Here is a 19488-nt window from a genome sequence, read left to right as displayed (position 1 = left end):
CCCTAACTCGCACCAAGTCTCATTCACTCATTACCTCTGTGTTCATTGAACTACATTGGCTCCCGATTGAGCAACTCCTCAATTTTTTAAATTCTCATCCTTGTTTTCAAATCCCTCCATGGCCTCCCCCCTCCCTATCTCTGAAGTCTCCTCCAGCCCTACAACCCGCCAAGATATTTGCACTCCTCCAATGCCTCGTGTGTCCCCGATTTTAATCGCTCCTCCATTGGCGGCTGTGTCTTTAGCTGCCATGGCCTTAAACTCTGGAATTTCCTCCCTAGACCTCTCTGCTTCTCTACCTCTCCTCCTTGAAAACACGCCTTAAAACCTACCTCATCTGCCTTAATATCTCCTTACATGGCTCGGTGTCAAATTTTGTTTGATAACACTCCTGTGAAGTGCCTTGGGTTGTTTTACTACGTTAAAGGCATAACAAGTTGTCGTTGTTGAGTCAAGACCAAGCGTTGTCTTCAGATGAAGCAGGATTAATGGGCATGGGTTAAATGGGCCAGAGGGCACAAAAGTTATTCAGTCCCAATATTTAAAGTCATGCATTAAATCTTTTTTTTTTTAACACCTTAATATTATTTATAATTAAACAGCTAAATTTATAGGACTTTAGCAAGCAAAGTTGGTTGCAGAATAGCAGTTTCTCTGCAATAGGGGATGAGCAACTGGGTTTGCAAAACAGAGGTGCTAAAGTACAACCAATGGCAAGAAGTAATTACAGAGTTACAAGTTTACGTAGGCAATTTCCATTATTTCAGAACGAGCCCATTGCTTTGGGCTCTAGTTTTCTGTGAGGTTCCAATATTGTATGATTAGATTGGACATTTTACAACGCTGTGACATTAGACCACAGGTGTAATGGGATCAGATGACAGAAAGAAAGGGTATTATGCAGAAATAATACATTCTGATTTATATGGCTTGAGAGTCTTGAAAAATAGAATTGCTTGTGAAAGTAATATACCTGAATCTATTTTAACCCCATTGCTCGTGGTGGATTTTGAAGAACAGCCTAATGGGCACCAGCATTGATGGGCTATCCCAGCACTGTTGTATTGTACTCGTGCTTCTTCTAGAATGAATTGAGAAGCATTTCATTTCAAAAAAGCTTCCAGACAACAAAAGCAGCAGCAGAAACTCAGAAGCACAGGAAGCAAGATCAGTGAAGTGCAGAAAAAAAAACTCGTTTTAATAATACATGAATTTAAAAAAAAATGCAGCCATGCTGACAAAAGATTCAATCAGGTTACCACATGGTCAGGCTCTAGCCATCAGTCAAACTGAAAAGGTTAAAAGAGTTTGAATATGCAGCAAGCAAATGGAAATCGTGTGTGTGTGTGTCTGTGTGTGTGAGTGAGTGATAGCTGGCAGGCCATCTCCAATACCAAACAAGGGTGACTGCAAAGAAGTAGTAACAGATGTAAAAGCTAGTGCTTCACACATGAGTAAATGAGAAAGATCAAATGAAAAACTTGCTTGCTTATCCACAACAGGAAAAATAAAATTATATTTGACTAATTCTCATTTCTGAACCACTGCGGCTGATAAAAAAAGAATCACGAGTAAATAAGGCATGGGCTAAATGTCATTATTGTCTGTGACTCCATTCCACTCTGAGCTATTACAGTATTTGAAAATACACTCAGTGCAATCATACCTGAACTATATGCAAATTATGTTTAAATGAGGTTTTTAGCAATTATGAGGTGGGGCAAAGCTGGTATTTTCCCTTCTTTCCTCGGGGGTACAACATTGTTGTGGGATGGGGCTGGATTTGCCTTCTCCAATTTTTGCTTTTCATGTTTTAATTAATTACTTGAAAATTATTTTTAAAACTTAATATAGTGGAATCTTACCCAGAAGGAAAATATAGTATTCTAAACCTGGTGCTTAATTAGCACCATAATCCAAATTGTTTAGTGCTCAGAATAACGTTATACAACTTGTACACCGATAGTTAGTCTTTTTGCTTGGTGGCACCTAGGCTGGCAACTCCCTGCTGAGTTGCTCTGCTCACCAACTCTGTCCTTGACCATCCACTGCCCCTTTCTCCTGCTTGAGGACCCCACCTCATAATAATTTTGTACATCTTAAAGTAATCCACAAGTTAAAGCTACCTGCTCCAGACAATATTACCCAACCCAAACTGCTACAACCTTCACCTGATGCTGTTTCCACTATCAGGACTCCATTACCACTTGATCTTTTGGATTCCTCTGCTGTGACTCTGCTCCACCACTAGTCTACTCGAAACTCTTCTGCTACTGGACATCCAGGCATCCAAGGAAAGATAACTCTCAATACATTAGAAGTTGTTTCCTGGGGTCCTGGACGGTACTCCGCTGCTCTACTGGCTTCTCGGTTTAACAAGACTGCTGCATTGGAGTGAGTGAGAATGTTTCAGGAGCTGCCAAAGGAGTGCAGAATTATTCAGGAGCCATCGGAAGAGCATAGTATGCACCAGGCACCAGTGAAGATTGATCCAGGGTCACAACAGAAGAGTGGTTTGATCCACAAGACCAAGAGGAGTTTGGTGCAGAAATTCAGCGGAAAACTGAGAGAAGCCCAAGAAACCACAAGTAGGGTCCAGAAGCCAGTGGAAGAGCAAAACAGAAAGGTGCTCAACCATCTCTGCCGCTGCTAACTTGCTCACTTGCCTGTTCCTCCCACCAAATCTTTAACCTGTTCTTCCCACCAAATGACTCAGTGTCCTGCAACCTTGCCATTCCACTGGTACAGTTCCCATTTTTTCCTCTCTTGAATCTTGTTAATTTTATACTAATATCATGGTCTGCTTCTCACCCCTAGTTGTCCATCTAATATCTCAAATATAAACAAATAACTCAGCTACGTTTAGGATGGCTCTGACAAATGTACAAGAAATACAAAGAATGACTATTCAGATTAAATAAAAACTCACCTTATTACAACATCATATTCATCAATTCTTGATCCAAGGGATTTGTTGGCCACTATTCCTCCATTGCCCATGATGATGCATCGCTTGCAGCTTAAACTGAAAGAGACAAAGGTTTATCATTAACAGTTCCCGAAAGTTTCCAACGAAAAGCTAAATTTCAATGTCGAACCAAAATTTGCACTGCCATTCTGATGGTCACCACTGTTAGAGGAATAATACAAAATTCCATTTATTCCACTGTCAGTGGTTATGGGGGTCCCCACTGTAGGTCCATGGCTTTAAAAATGTACTGTGAAATCATATGCTAAAGGCAAGAAAAGAAACTGGCTCCATTTTACTTTTTGAAGTGCTGTTGCCTTATCCCAATGAAGAGGGATGAACTCCATTTAGTTAGACAGTGAGTAGCCCTTACCCTGCTGCATAATCCGTACTAGATAACAAATGTGGTGACTAGTGGTTTAAACCACAAGCTGTTGAATAGTCAAACTGCATAACTTGAATGCATTACATTGCATTTAACTTGAAAAAGCTGTACATTTGAAACCAATCTAAATGGTGATGTAAATAGGCTTACAGCTGGTACATAATATTTAAATAAGTGGAAACAGCTCCCAAATATATTGTTAACCTCCATGCCTGGCAAAGTCTTAATTATACAGAAACAAATATATTTAATCTGCGATTTCACATATTAATCGGGAAAAAAGTGCAAACGTTTTGATAGGTTGGATAGTGATCATTTTTAGTGTAGAAGTAGGGAGTTCTCTGGGAAAAAGTTTATCAACTCATCGGCCAAAGAAGAAACAAGTTCACACCCGAATCTGACTCAGTTGTTTCTTAAAACACTGAACTATGACCTGGTAATTAGAGGAACATTAGTTTGACAGATATGGTAGGAAAATAGACTTTATTTTACAGGAACGAAATCAAAAGCACAGAGGGAAGAGTAAAGGAAATAAATACAAACCAACATGGAATTATAAAAAAAGCAGGTTATTAAAAGCTTTGAGGATGCACCATAGCTGCTGGATGAAGGCAAGTGGGTGGATGTCATACATTTTGTCTTCAGAAAGCACTTGATATGGTCTTTTACATGAAACCAATGGCTAAAGTGAAATCTCGTGGGATCAAGAAGGAAATTTGGAATTGGAATATTAACTGGCCAGATAATAGGAAACAGAGAGGAGTTATCAATGGCAATAATTCTAATTGAGCAGCTGTGACCATCAAAGTCCCCCAGGAATCTAACCTGGAATTCCTGCCATTCATAACATTTAAAGTTCTCAATGAAGGTATTGTGAATATAAAATATGAGAGAAGAAATGATTGATATAAAATGTATTTTTTTAATTCTCAAAAGTATTTTTGTTTTTAAGAATGTCAACTCTTGGACAAGTTTGACGTATAATCAATCATCCAGTGAATCACAAGACATATAGTAATTTTCTAAAATAATTTTAGGACATTGAACACATGAGTGACAAACTCAAAACCTACAGGAGGGCAAACATGTGCTAGGTATCAGCTAATATCCCTCTTAAAGGTGGACGTTACAATTCTGACAAGGACTTGGCCCGATGTGGAGGGACTAGTAACGCTAATCAAAATCACATGGAGTTTTATTAAAACAAAATATGCAGCTGCTGATGTCCAACACATGGTGTAAGCTTTTTGTGAATGAGAAGAACAGGTGGTCACAGTGGCCTTCATTCTCCAAGATGCAAAAATGCATTTCATAAGATGTATTGACAATATTTATTCTGTTCCTTGAAGAAATCTGGTTTTGAACCAGAATATTTGGGGTAGGTTCAAGCAACCTACTCTGTACAGATGGTGATGGACCTGCCATGTATTGCGTCTTCTTGTCCCAACTGATTCTAGTAAAATTCATATTCTTTCAAAAATCATTACAATCTCCAGGGAGATGGCTCTCAAAAATGGCATCATCAAATTTATCAATGAGCAGTGTTCAATGAGTGTTGCAGGATGATACATTGCCATTTGATATCAATTGAATATTATATGTTTTGGCTGCTGCTAGAGGGTGCACAATGGACTCATCATTGTCCCATATATAATCAATCAGTCCAGGTACTTGAGCACTGCACTGTCGGAGGTGTTAAACCGAGGCCCCGTCTGCTCTCTTAAGTAGACGTAAGAGATCCCATGGCACTATTTCAAAGAATAGTAGGGGAGTTATCCCCGGTGTCCTGGAAAATAATTAACCCTCAATCAACGTAACAAAGAAACAGATTATCTGGTCGTTGACTGGTCATTATGTTTGTGGGAGCTTGCTTGTGCGCAAATTGGCTGCCGCGTTTCCTACATTACAACAGTGACTACACTCCAAAAGTACTTCATTGGTTGTAAACGCTTTGAGATGTCCGGTGGTCGTGAAAGGCACGATATAAATCGAAGACTTTCTTTCTTATTCTATATAATAATGGATCTCCCATGGCATTGCTCACTGCATCGTGTTTGAAATAGGGCCCTATGCAATATGAACAGGAAGTCTCAAGTGTTCAGCTTGGGAAAACCTGCAAGCTAAAACAGCTGCTTTGGTGGGCGTTGCATGGTGCTTCATGATCAGAAGTGATTGATTGAAGAGACAGTACCAAATTAGTGATAATTAATATTAAAAAAATGAGGAGTAACATTTTAAAATGTGCATAAATTTATAAGCTGTAAAACCGAAAGATATAAAGTTTCTTTACTAAAAACTGTAACATACATTTCTATAGTGCTCCTCGCATACAGAAAGACATTCCACCCGGCTTCACAGCGAGGTAGGCAACTAGTGGACAACGAGCAGGAGGGAGAAAGGGAAAAGATAGATGGAGAGGCAAAAGCTTTTGAAAGCAAAGAGGGAAGTGAAGGAGAAAGGTGCCAAGAAATGGGGTTCCAGAGGGCAATGTAAATTGGCTGAAGCAGCAGTCACTGATGCTGGAATGGGAAACGTGCAGTAAGGTAGTCTCGGCGAAAAGGAGGGTGAATGCAAGAATATAATGGTAGAGAAGATAAAACGGAAAAGAGTGACTAAAGTAAATGTTGGTCCCTGAGAAGTTGAGAAGGGGGATTTAATAATGGGAAATGTGGAAATGGCTGAGTCCTTAAACAATTATTTTGCTTCGGTCTTCACAGTGGAAGACACAAAAACCATGCCAAAAATTGCTGGTCACAGGAATGTGGGAAGGGAGGACCTTGAGACAATCACTATCACTAGGAGGGTAGTGCTGGACAGGCTAATGGGACTCAAGGCAGACAAGTCCCCTGGTCCTGATGAAATGCATCCCAGGGTATTAAAAGAGATGGTGGAAGTTATAGCAAATGCATTCGTTATAATCTACCAAAATTCTCTGGACTCTGGGGAGGTACCAGCGGATTGGAAAGCAGCTAATGTAACGCCTCTGTTTAAAAAAGGGGGCAGACAAAAGGCAGGTAACTATAGGCCGGTTAGTTTAACATCTGTAGTGGGGAAAATGCTTGAAGCTATCATTAAGGAAGAAATAGCGGGACAGCTAGATAGGAATAGTGCAATCAAGCAGACGCAACATGGATTCATGAAGGGGAAATCATGTTTAACTAATTTACTGGAATTCTTTGAGGATATAACGAGCATGGTGGATAGAGATGTACCGATGGATGCGGTGTATTTAGATTTCCAAAAGGCATTCGATAAGGTGCCACACAAAAGGTTACTGCAGAAGATAAAGGTACGCGGAGTCAGAGGAAATGTATTAGCATGGATAGAGAATTGGCTGGCTAACAGAAAGCAGAGAGTCGGGATAAATGGGTCCTTTTTGGGTTGGAAATCGGTGGTTAGTGGTGTGTCACAGGGATCGGTGCTGGGATCACAACTGTTTATAATATACATAGATGAACTGGAAGAGGGGACAGAGTGTAGTGTAACAAAATGTGCAGATGACACAAAGATTAGTGGAAAGCGGGTTGTGTAGAGGACACAGAGAGGCTGCAAAGAGATTTAGATAGGTTAAGCGAATGGGCTAAGGTTTGGCAGATGGAATACAATATCGGAAAATGTGAGGTCATCCACCTTGGAAAAAAAAACAGTAAAAGGGAATATCATTTGAATGGGGAGAAATTACAACATGCTGCGGTGCAGAGGGACCTTGTGCATGAATCCCAAAAAGTTAGTTTGCAAGTGCAGCAGGTAATCAGGAAGGCGAATGGAATGTTGGCCTTCATTGTGAGAGGGATGGAGTACAAAAGCAGGGAGGTCCTGCTGCAACTGTACAGAGTATTGATGAGGCCGCACCTGGAGTACTGCGTGCAGTTTTGGTCACCTTACTTAAGGAAGGATATACTAGCTTTGGAGGGGGTGCAGAGACGATTCACCAGGCTGATTCCGGAGATGAGAGGGTTACCTTATGATGATAGATTAAGTAGACAGGGTCTTTACTCGTTGGAATTCAGAAGGATGAGGGTGATCTTATAGAAACATTTAAAATAATGAAAGGGATAGACAAGATAGAGGCAGAGAGGTTGTTTCCACTGGTCGGGGAGACTAGAACTAGGGGGCACAGCATCAAAATACAGGGGAGCCAATTTAAAACCGAGTTGAGAAGAAATTTCTTCTCCCAGAGGGTTGTGAATCTGTGGAATTCTCTGCCCAAGGAAGCAGTTGAGGCTAGCTCATTGAATGTATTCAAGTCACAGATAGATAGATTTTTAACCAATAAGGGAATTAAGGGTTATGGGGAGCGGGCGGGTAAGTGGAGCTGAGTCCACGGCCAGATCAGCCATGATCTTGTTGAATGGCGGAGCAGGCTCGAGGGGCTAGATGGCCTACTCCTGTTCCTAATTCTTATGTTCTTATGTAGGAGTGTTCGCAGAGGTCGGGAGCAGTGAAGCTATGGAGGGATTTAAAGGAGTCCACAGACAGCCATCGGAGTTTGGCAAGGATATGGGTGCAGGGTGTAGTACAGGTGAAAATGTGACTGCATTCTGAATGAATCATAGGGCCCAAGTTTCGAGCCGTGCCTAGAACGGCGCAGTCCCGACCTGAACGCCCATTTTTCGCGCCACAAAGTGCGCCTAAAAAAACCCTCAGTATTCTCCACCTCCCTGCAGGTCCTCTGGCCCTCGGCACAGCGCAGCAGGAGCTGTAGGGGACGGAGCCAGGTCCCTGCACTGAAAACAGTGCCGGGACCTCGGCACATGCGCGCTACAGTGGGTGCGCAAGTGCAGTAGCTCCAGGCGCCCGAAACTGTGTGGGAGGGGCCTGAAGCACGCAGCCCCTAGCCCTGGCCGAATGGCCTCACTGGGGCTGCGTGAATAAGGCTCCTCCCACGGCCAGCTCCTGCTTCCTCCCGACCCGACTCGACTCCCGCTTCCCGCCTCCGGACCGGACCCGACACCCGCTCCCCCCCGGACCGGACCTGACACCCGCTCCCCCGCCCCCGGACCGGACCCGACACCCGCCCCCACCCCCCGGACTCGATCCGACCCGACCTCCCTCTACCTCCCTCCCCCCGACCCGAACCGAACCGAACCAACCTCCCTCCCACCACCCCCCCGACCCGACCCAACGCCACCTACCTGTAAATCTGGTGCTGGGGACGGGCCCTGCCCGAAGTCTCGGGCCCGGCCCGTTCAGCCTCCCTCCCCCTTCTCCTTCCCCTCTCGCCCCCCCCCCAAATCTCCTCCTCCCCCCCACCCCCCAATCTCCTTCTCCCCCCACCCCCCCATCTCCTTTCTCCCCCTTCTCCCCTTTATCCCCTTCTCCCCCACCCCTCCCCCCTTCTCCCCCCTCGCTGTCAGAAACACAGACACTGACAAACAGAGAATGAAAAACACACAGACAGACAGAGAGATAGAGACACTGACAGAGACACACTGAGGGGGGCATCCCAGCATGCTGTTGGAGGGCTCCCGGTGCTGCAGTCGGTAAGTAGAAAATGTTTTATTTATTGATTAAAAAAAAAAAATTATTTCTTATAAATTTTTTTTGGTTGATTTATTGATGTATTTATCATTTATTATTGATGATGGCTCTTTATTTGTAAAACTGAAGTGTTTAATGTTGGTAAACTTCCCTTTAAACACCCCCCCCCACCCCATTCCCTACGCCTGATTTGTAACCTACGCCTGATTTTCTAAAGTGTCGACAAGGTTTTTTCGAGCGTACAAAAATCTTCACTTACTGCATTCTAAGTTAGTTTGGAGTAAGTTTTCACTCACGAAACTTTGAAATCAGGCGTAAGTGGCCGGACACGCCCCCTTTTGAAAAAAAAATTCTGTTCCAAAGCGAAACTGTTCTAACTGACTAGAACTGGAGCAAACTAAATGACGAGAATTCTGATTTCTAAGATACTCCGTTCTACACCAGTTGCTCCTAAAAATCAGGAACAAATCATGTGGAAACTTGGGGCCATAGTTTTGGAACACATTCCAGCAGCTTCTTCCATGAACACCAAGACAAATTATGCAGGATATCCATCATTTCCTGATACACTGCACTATTGGATAAAATAATTATGCAGCCATATGGCCCTGAGCCATCCTTTATCCCTTTATCTTTGCCTTCAATTGGTAGGATTTGTACTTTCCAGAACCCACAAAAATAAACAGTAGTTTCATCATCTCTGAATACCACTCACAAACTTATAGGGTTTTTTTCGTTCATGGGAGTGTCCATCCCTCATTGCCCTCAAAAAGGCGGTGGTGTGCCGCCTTCTTGAACCACTGCAGTCCGTTTGGTGAAGGTACTCCCACAATGCTGTTAGGGATGGAGTTCCAGGATTTGGACCCAGTGATGATGGAGGAACGGTGATATATTTCCAAGTCAGGATGGTGTGTGACTTGGAGGTGAACTTGGAGGTGATGGAGTTTCCATGCACCTTCTGTCCTTGTCCTTCTAGGTGGCAGAGCTCGCGGGTTTGGGAGGTACTGTTGAAGAGTTGCTATTTCAGACTATATCAGAGAAGCTGGAAGAAGATGGGGAGCAAACTATTGGGCCAAAAATCGCGGTCTCTCGGGCACGTACAATATGCACACGCACCCGGAGAGGCCCCTCAAGTGCCGATTCTCGGTGCGCGATGCGCATGCGCTGAAAACCATCACTTGGGAACTGTCAAAATGTCTTTTGACAGTTCCAATGCTTCCCCGGGAGAAGGGCCTTCTCAAGCAGAGATTTGGACAATTTGCCCAACTCTTGCCCAGCGAATGTCCTTCAAACTCTTACACCTGGTAAGCCTGATTTTACCAGCATAAGAGTTTTGATAGAAAAATAAAATGTTATCAATAATTTTTATATTTAAAAACCCTGTCCATGAAGGTAAGTTAATTTTTATCCCCATTAAAACATATTTAAAATATTTCAAAAAAATAATTTTTTGTCCAAAACATTTAATTACATTCAAATTCAATTAATTTTAAATATCTGGTGCTTTTTCTTATTTATTTTAAATGTTTATGTTTTTGGGGGTATCTCCATTCATAGAAATGGTGATCTTCATCCAAACATTACTGTGAATGGGGATACGCCATTTTCATTGGTTGGTGCGGCCCACATGACCCCAGACTGCACATATGCTTGTGGAATACGTGGGCCTTTGCGCTGGGCTGTGAATGGAGGCCTCGGAACACAAATCTACGTTCCTCCGGGGCCACCAGGTACATTTGTTAAAAAAATTTTGGTCGAGGCATCTGCCCGCAGGAAGCCTCCGACCGCAATTTCTGGGCCATTGGAACCCTATTCAACATCTAAAGGCAAAATACACTTGAAAGATTAAGCCTGGTTGGCAACTACTCATTCCACAGGGCCACCTCTCAACAGGAATGGATCTTGGGCATACTTGTCAGCACTGCAAAAAAAATTCCACCTATTGAGATCAAACTGATAGCTCATTAGGTCAAGAGACTTTGGTTATTACTAGAACTTCTAGGCTGTTTAAAATCAGTAATAATTTCCGAACGTTTTCAACCAGAACCAATTCCTCTCCCCAAAGCACTAACATTTCCCTTAAAGTCACAATTGCACTGTTCTTTCTAATATCCTTGTATATTACTGTACCCACCTATCCAGATATGAAGTCAAGGTGTAGTATTTAGTTATCCCGAGGATCTTCTGTATAACTGCTTCTGCAAAAAACAGAAATGACAGAAAAGAAATGTATTCAGCAAACAATTAGCTCTTATTATGTATACGGTCGATCTCTCTCTACATACTATAATATGATTGTGTTCTTCTCCTTCTTACTACATTCCATTCCAGTTTTTAAAAAATCACAGGGAACTGGTGAATCACATTTCATGCTTCTTTCCCCCCCCAAGAGAAGAGACATTTTCTGACTTGATTCATTAATGACAACACAATGTTGCAGCTTTTCTCTTTACCATCATGTTATACAGATTGAACCTCCCTTATCCAGAACTCCCTTATCCGGAACCACCCCTCGTCCATTCCCGGCCATCGGGTGGCGCATGCATAGAACTCTGACATGAACAAAGTCGTTCCTCGCTGCCTGACCCTGCGATCCACCCCCACCCCCACCACACCCAATGATCTCTCTGCCGCACTCCCAGCCTCAAACCAGCCAGCCCCAATATCCCTTTGAGCAGTGCCTGTACCATCCAATTTAACGTGATCCTTATCTAGAACAGGCCAGGTCCCGAGGGTTCTGGATAAGGGAGGTTCAACCTGTACAAGCCAATACTGCTCACCAGGTCTCAAATAATGACAGCTCCATGATTCGTTGTTGCTGCCAATTCTGCATGGACCAGTTTGAAAATCTATCAAAACACTGTTACATAAGATGCCTCCAGGCTAGAATACATTGGAAGGCAGTTATTTCATACCTCGCATTGTATAACAGAACATACAGACTGGTGTGAATTTATTATTTTGTTGTATTTCTGTGAGCATATAGTCGGTATTCTTTAAAATAGACACTTAAATATGACCTCCAATTATTCAAATAAATGGTTCTTTATTTTAAAATTATTTCTGCCTCCTTTTTCTCCATTTGTAAATTTATTTTTTCCATGCAGTACCAGATACCATTCTCTGGTTGATAGTGCAGGAAGGCAGGAGTCCTGCTTCTAGGCTTTCAATGCACCCATTTGCCTAACTGCTATTTTGTTAATCACAAAACACATCAAAATTCTCACCTGTTGCTCCAATTATCACCTATTGCTCCACTGGCCTTACAAACCAGTTTTCAGCACTAGCATTACAATATTGCACTGCAGTAAAATTATTACTGTAGGTGCCCCTGACGCTTGACAGAAGTTGGTTTTATATTGTACTGGGCTTGTGCTAGCTTCAGACATATGGGCCTTGTGAAGTTGGCTTTTGGAACCTTAGCTTTTGGGTTACAGTTAGTAGCGCAAAACCAATGCATTGGTAATCAGCATCACCAGCAGGAGCTTTTGCAATACAAAAGCTGCTGGACTGTGAGCTAAAATCTTTTTTTAATGCCGTGCGCAAAGGGACAAAATTCCTTAGAATGTCAACACTTATTATTGGGCCCAAGTTTCCCCAGGAGTTGCTCTTTTTTTTTGGAGCAATTTGATTTTTCTGGACTATCTTTTTAGTTGCAATTCTGGCCATTTAATTTGCGCCAGTGTAAGTCAGTTAGTTAGGTTTTTTTTTTAGTTCAGGTTTTTTTTCCAAAAGGGGGCGTTCCCAGCCACTTACCCCTGTTTTAGGCTTTTGGCCAGCAAATAGTTGCTCCAAACTAACTTAGGCCAGCATATGTTGCCACTCCTGTCCGCACAGAAAAACCTTACCTTGAGTTAAGGAATCGGCGCAAGTAACTACATTTAAAGCACCACCAAGCACCAAACAAAGCACAAAAAGTAATAAGCAATTAAGTAACAAATAAAATAGAAGGAACCCTACACCTAAAGCACCAAAATCAATCAGTAAATAACAAATAAAAAATAGAAGTCCTATCTTAGGGAATGCAGCGGGCCGCCGATGAGGGAGCCCATTCGGCCAGGGCTAGGGACGGCGTGCTTCGGGCCCCTCCCACACAGCCTGCAGCGCGTACTCAAAGGTTCGGCCTGCCAGGAGCTACTGCACATGCACGCAGACTCTAGCCCCCAATCTATTGTGCCACGCTGCGCCACTACCGAAGAGACTGGGGAGTGGCCAGAATACCGACGTCATTTTTCGGCACGCTTGGAGGCGGACAAAAACGGCGCACCTCGGGTGAGGGCGCCAGAAAAACAGGTTAGGGAAATTCTAGCCCTAAGAATAAAAAGAAATTCCCCACTTTATGAACTGAAAACCAAGTTACAGTATAAAAACTGCAACGTAAAAGCACATACCTCATTTTGACAGAATAAGGAGTACTTGACTATAGTATGCTTAGATACTGTTTAGACATGCTCAAATGAACCTAGGCATTCTACGGTCAATAGAAAAAGAATCAGAAAACTGCAAGTAGCCATCTGCATGCAAAATCAAAATATCTATGAACCTTAATTTAAGTTTTGAATTCCCATTATACAGATATTTTCTGCAGAGAGTTTCAGTAATGGATCTATTTTTACTCTATACCTCTACACCGACATAAACCATTTGGTCCAAGAATTAAGTTTTATAGAAATATAAAATCTCTGTCGTTCCCAAACCAGTAGAGAAGTTTTAACTGTAATTGCAGATCTTGGTACTGGAAGGGAGAGAGGAACCTGAGCAGCATGTAATGAGACCAGTAAGTTACAAATATGTAATCACATGCAAAATATTGATTACAGGAAGTGTAATCGCGACAAAAATTCATGGCTATTTACAATGTTTAACTTAGAGCAAAAAGGATTTGTGAATGTGGAGTTATGCATATCCACAATCTGCAAACCAATGCTGGATCAGAAACAGAGATGTAATGAAACTGGTGAAAAAACATCTCTCTTAATATTCCACTGCAGATCAGACATGAATATGCATTATATGGGTCAATGATCAATGCGTTCACTAAATTTTCCAAACCACCACGTGCCGAGGAAAAAAACAATTTGCAACCCTCATCCAGAAGATGGGGCCAAAACTCAGCCCCTCTTCCAGAAGACAGGTTCCAGTAAGTTTATGAGATTGCATGAGGAACAACACATTGGTAAGTACCATGTTGAAGGACCGTTGAGATTTTTAAAAAATCCCTTTGGGCTATTGCAATGCAGATTCTATTTATATCCACATGACAAGTTGCTAGTTTCATGCATGTACCTGTGAGGACGTAAAAGCCAGACAAATGCTTTGCTTTCCAATGGACAGTGGAGACTAAGGGGGCAATTATCGCCACCATTGGGTGCTGTTTTTTTGGTGCCCGCCGATTTTTTGGGGGGAGTAATCGTTATTTTGCAAGTTTCCACTAAGTTTTATTTTCGCGTTACACCTTAAATTGATTTCTGCTGATTTAATCACTCTGTATTTAGAACATTCACATGTTTGGCTAAGATGTTAAAGGCAATATTGGGCACCTCAGTCAGTTGCTGAGGAAAGTGGCTAGTTTCAGCCATACAACAAAGGGCTCTGAAAGGTTATGTGCAAGTGGCAGCATATGATAACAATTGCCATTGATACTCTCTGGGGCCAGTTGTCCATTTATTTTGTTTGAGGAGTCTGCAAAATGTCAATTTAAGTAATCAGGTTCTCATGCCAGGGGGCATTCCACAAGGTGAAGGAGGTTTGATTCACAGCTCCATGCCCAAAAAGTGAAATACAGTCATCAGCTTTTGGCAAATTCAGCAGTTCCTTCTGTTGCATCAATACAGATATGAGCAATGAAATCTCACAGGACAGGTCTCAATGTCACGTATAAGTTTAGTATTCCTTAGGAGAGTTTGTGATTATGGCCTAAGCCACGTAGTCTAATGAGGTAATTATTCTTCCATTATTCGAAAACTACCCAAATATGAGAAGGCATTTTCAGAAAGCAAATTACAACAACAACAGTTTTCAGTTTTACTCTGGACAACACTACATCACCAGCTACTGTATGTATAAGGTCATACTTAGATTAATAGAAGTTCGGGTTTACTTCAGGGAGTGGTCCTTGGTGCTGAGGATGAGATAAATTGCAACCTAAAAATCATAATAGTGACAAAAGTACACTAAACCCAACCATGTGTATACTGATGCAGAAATTAGCGTTTTCTTTTTATAACTACATGCAAAATGATCGACTTAGTGATGGAAAGACACGACAAAATATTTCAACTTATGAAGTTGTACCACATGAATTCACAAGATGATGTGGTCCAATGTCATTCAGTAAATTATTTCAGCATAACTCTGGCAATCATTCAGCTAATATGTTTCTTTGATTTTTATGATAAATACATGTTACTCTTTCTGCTCTCTGCAGTGTGCGTTATTTCTGAATTTGTAACATTATTTGTGCCTGTGATGTCATTCAACTGAAGAATTCACATAAAGTCAGAGTGGCACCATAATTAACAATCATCAAGGTAAGGTGTAAATAATAGAATTTTGAAGAATTACACTCCCCCTCTCCTCCCCACCCCCTCAGCAAATCTTCTCTAATTTTCTTCCTTTCCTCTTCTGAAGCTGTTGATTACTTGGTGGGATATGGTTTCCTGGGCAGCAGCTGCCCTCCAGTACCCCATTCTCATGGCCATTATTTAAAGTGAGTATTCAACTGCAGGAGGTGAACCTGTTTCTGTCTTCAGCAGATATTCATATAGAACACTCCTCTGCAAGGGTTACTGGATAGTGATCAGGAGCAAGGACTAGTCACTTTTCCCCTCCCTAATCCAAAGACCAAGTGTAGAACCCAACAGCTGGTTTCAGCTAACTCTACAGACTTGGGATATTCTTGGTCTCCAAGGCTCAACTGAATGAACTTGTTGAACCATGGAGAGAACCAAGTAATTCATTTTAACAGACTTATTAATCTTACATTACGTTGTTAGTTAAAAAATAACTTTAACCATCCCTCCAAAGGCATTTCGAAACAATAGAAAATAGGTGCAGGAATAGGCCATTCGGCCCTTCGAGCCTGCACCACCATTCGATAAGATCATGGCTGATCATTCCCTCATTACCCCGTTCCTGCTTTCTCTCCATACCCCTTGATCCCCTTAGCCATAAGAACATAAGAACATAAGAATTAGGAACAGGAGTAGGCCATTTAGCCCCTCGAGCCTGCTCCGCCATTCAACAAGATCATGGCTGATCTGGCCGTGGACTCAGCTCCACTTACTCGCCCTCTCCCCGTAACCCTTAATTCCCTTATTGGTTAAAAATCTATCTATCTGCGACTTGAATACATTCAATGAGCTAGCCTCAACTGCTTCCTTGGGCAGAGAATTCCACAGATTCACAACCCTCTGGGAGAAGAAATTCCTCTCAACTCGGTTTTTTAAAATTGGCTCCCCCGTATTTTGAGGCTGTGCCCCCTAGTTCTAGTCTCCCCGACCAGTGGAAACAACCTCTCTGCCTCTATCCTGTCTATCCCTTTCATTATTTTAAATGTTTCTATAAGATCACCCCTCATCCTTCTGAACTCCAACGAGTAAAGACCCAGTCTACTCAATCTATCATCATAAGGTAACCCCCTCATCTCCGGAATCAGCCTAGTGAATCGTCTCTGTACCCCCTCCAAAGCTAGTATATCCTTCCTTAAGTAAGGTGACCAAAACTGCACGCAGTACTCCAGGTGCGGCCTCACCAATACCCTGTACAGTTGCAGCAGGACCTCCCTGCTTTTGTACTCCATCCCTCTTGCAATGAAAGCCAACATTCCATTCGCCTTCCTGATTACCTGTTGCACCTGCAAACGAATTTTTTGGGATTCATACACAAGGACCTCCTCGTAGGACTGCTCCTGGGCACGGCCAAGGGTGCCATCAGCCGGTCCAGGCAGCGGGCGGTCGAGGGGGCCGTTCAACCTGACTGCCTGCCTCTCTTCCGCTCTTACATCCGGTCCAGGGTGTCCTTGGAGATGGAGCACGCGGTGTCCACCGGTACGCTCGCGGCCTTCCGCGAGAGGTGGGCACCGGAGGGACTGGAGTGCATCATCACGCCCGGCAACCAAATTTTAATTTGATTTTACGTTTTAAAGTTTAATTTGTTTTCATTGCCGGTGCTTTTAGTGTCCTCCTCCCCTTTTATAGGGGGCACTGGAAAAATTTGATTTTAGCGCCCCAAAAAAAACAAAAAAAAAATAAAAATAAAAAAAAGGGGCCTTGAAAATGTCTGCTGTGTCACCCAGGTCGGGTGGCATGGTTTTAATGTTTATGTTTTTGCAGGTAAACTCAAAAGAGTTTCATACACAAGGACCCCCAGGTCCCTCTGCACCGCAGCATGTTGTAATTTCTCCCCATTCAAATAATATTCCCTTTTACTGTTTTTTTTCCCAAGGTGGATGACCTCACACTTTCCGACATTGTATTCCATCTGTCAAACCTTAGCCCATTCGCTGAACCTATCTAAATCTCTTTGCAGCCTCTCTGTGTCCTCTACACAACCCGCTTACCCACTAATCTTTGTGTCATCTGCAAATTTTGTTACACTACACTCTGTCCCCTCTTCCAGGTCATCTATGTATATTGTAAACAGTTGTGGTCCCAGCACCGATCCCTGTGGCACACCACTAACCACCGATTTCCAAAAAGGACCCATTTATCCCGACTCTCTGCTTTCTGTTAGCCAGCCAATTCTCTATCCATGCTAATACATTTCCACTGACTCCGCGTACCTTTATCGTCTGCAGTAACCTTTTGTGTGGCACCTTATCAAATGCCTTTTGAAAATCTAAATACACCACATCCATCGGTACACCTCTATTCACCATGCTCGTTATATCCTCAAAGAAGAGCCATATCTAACTCCCTCTTGAAGATATCAAATGAACTGGCATCAACAACTCTCTGCGGCAGGGAATTCCACAGGTTAACAACTCGCTGAGTGAAAAAGTTTCTCCTCATCTCAGTCCTAAATGGCCTACCCCTTATCCTAAGACTGTGTCCCCTGGTTTTGGACTTCCCCAACATCGGGAACATTCTTCCCGCATCTAACTTGTCCAGTCCCGTCAGAATCTTGTATGTTTCTATGAGATCCCCTCTCATCCTTCTAAACTCCAGTGTATAACGGCCCAATTGATCCAGTCTCTCCTCATATGTCAGTCCAGTCATCCCGGGAATCAGTCTGGTGAACCTTTGCTGCGCTCCCTCAATAGCAAGAATGTCCTTCCTCAGATTAGGAGATCAAAACTGAACACAATATTCCAGGTGAGGCCTCACCAAGGCCCTGTACAACTGCAGTAAGACTTCCCTGCTCCTATACTCAAATCCCCTAGCTATGAAGGCCAACATACCATTTGCCTTCTTTACCGCCTGCTGTACCTGCATGCCAACTTTCAATGACCGATGAACCATGACACCCAGGTCTTGTTGCACCTCCCCTTTTCCTAATCTGTCACCATTCAGATAATATTCTGTCTTAGCGTTTTTGCCCTCAAAGTAGAATAACTCACATTTATCCACATTATACTGAATCTGCCATGCATTTGCCCACTCACCTAACCTGTCTAAGTCACCCTGCATCCTCTTAAGGTCCCCCTCAAAGCTCACACTGCCAGCCAGTTTCGTGTCATCTGCAAACTTGGAGATATTACACTCAATTCCTTCATCTAAATCATTGATGTATATTGTAAAGAGCTGGGGTCCCAGCACTGAGCTCTGCGGCACTCCACTAGTCACTTCCTGCCATTTTGAAAAGGATCCGTTTATCCTGACTCTCTGCTTCCTGTCTGCCAACCAGTTCTCTATCCACGTCAGTATATAACCCTAATACCATGTGCTTTGATTTTGCACACCAATCTCTTGTGTGGGACCTTGTCAAAAGCCTTTTGAAAGTCCAAATACACCACATCCACTGGCTCTCCCTTGACCATTCTACTAGTTACATCCTCAAAAGATTCCAGAAGATTTGTCCAGCATGATTTCTCCTTCGTAATTCCATGCTGACTTGAGCCGATCCTGTCACTGCTTTCCAAATGCGCTGCTATTTCATCCTTAATAATTGATTCCAACATTTTCCCCACGACTGATGTCAGGCTAACCGGTCTATAATTATCCGTTTTCTCTCTCCCTCCCTTTTTAAAAAGTGGTGTTACATTAGCTACCCTCCAGTCCATAGGATCTGATCCCGACTGTTGGAAAATGATCACCAATGCATCCACTATTTCTAGGGCCACTTCCTTAAGTACTCTGAGATGCAGAATATCAGGCCCTGGGGATTTATCGGCCTTCAATCCCATCAATTTCCCCAACACAATTTCCCGCCTAATAAGGATATCCTTCAGTTCCTCCTTCTCATTAGACCCTCGGTTCCCGAGTACTTTCGGAAGATTATTTGCGTCTTCCTTCGTGAAGACAGAACCAAAGTATTTGTTCAATTGGTCTGCCATTTCTTATTTCCCCATTATAAATTCACCTGAATCCGACTGCAAGGGACCTACGTTTGTCTTCACTAATCTTTTTCTTTTCACCTATCTATAGAAGCTTTTGCAGTTAGTTTTTATGTTCCCGCCAAGCTTCTTCTCGTACTCTATTTTCCCCCTCTTAAT

General features: G+C 42.8%; 1 protein-coding gene across 13 annotated transcripts in view; it reads right to left on the bottom strand.

Annotated features, from left to right (window-relative positions):
- The window catches only part of st3gal3a (ST3 beta-galactoside alpha-2,3-sialyltransferase 3a), a 739645-nt gene that overhangs the window by 244977 nt on the left and 475180 nt on the right, over nucleotides 1-19488 (bottom strand). For all 13 annotated transcript variants that reach the window (XM_070886703.1, XM_070886710.1, XM_070886704.1 and 10 more), the window contains 2 exons: nucleotides 10969-11032; nucleotides 2930-3025 (listed from right to left, as the gene is read on the bottom strand). In XM_070886703.1, coding sequence (XP_070742804.1) covers nucleotides 2930-3025; nucleotides 10969-11032 — 160 coding nt within the window. The remainder of the gene's footprint in view (nucleotides 1-2929; nucleotides 3026-10968; nucleotides 11033-19488) is intronic.

This window comes from Pristiophorus japonicus, chromosome 8, assembly GCF_044704955.1.
Source record: "Pristiophorus japonicus isolate sPriJap1 chromosome 8, sPriJap1.hap1, whole genome shotgun sequence".
NCBI classification, from domain to species: domain Eukaryota; kingdom Metazoa; phylum Chordata; class Chondrichthyes; family Pristiophoridae; genus Pristiophorus; species Pristiophorus japonicus.
The sequence above is the reverse complement of the archived record's forward strand: the minus strand, read 5'-3'. Positions and strand labels throughout refer to the sequence as shown.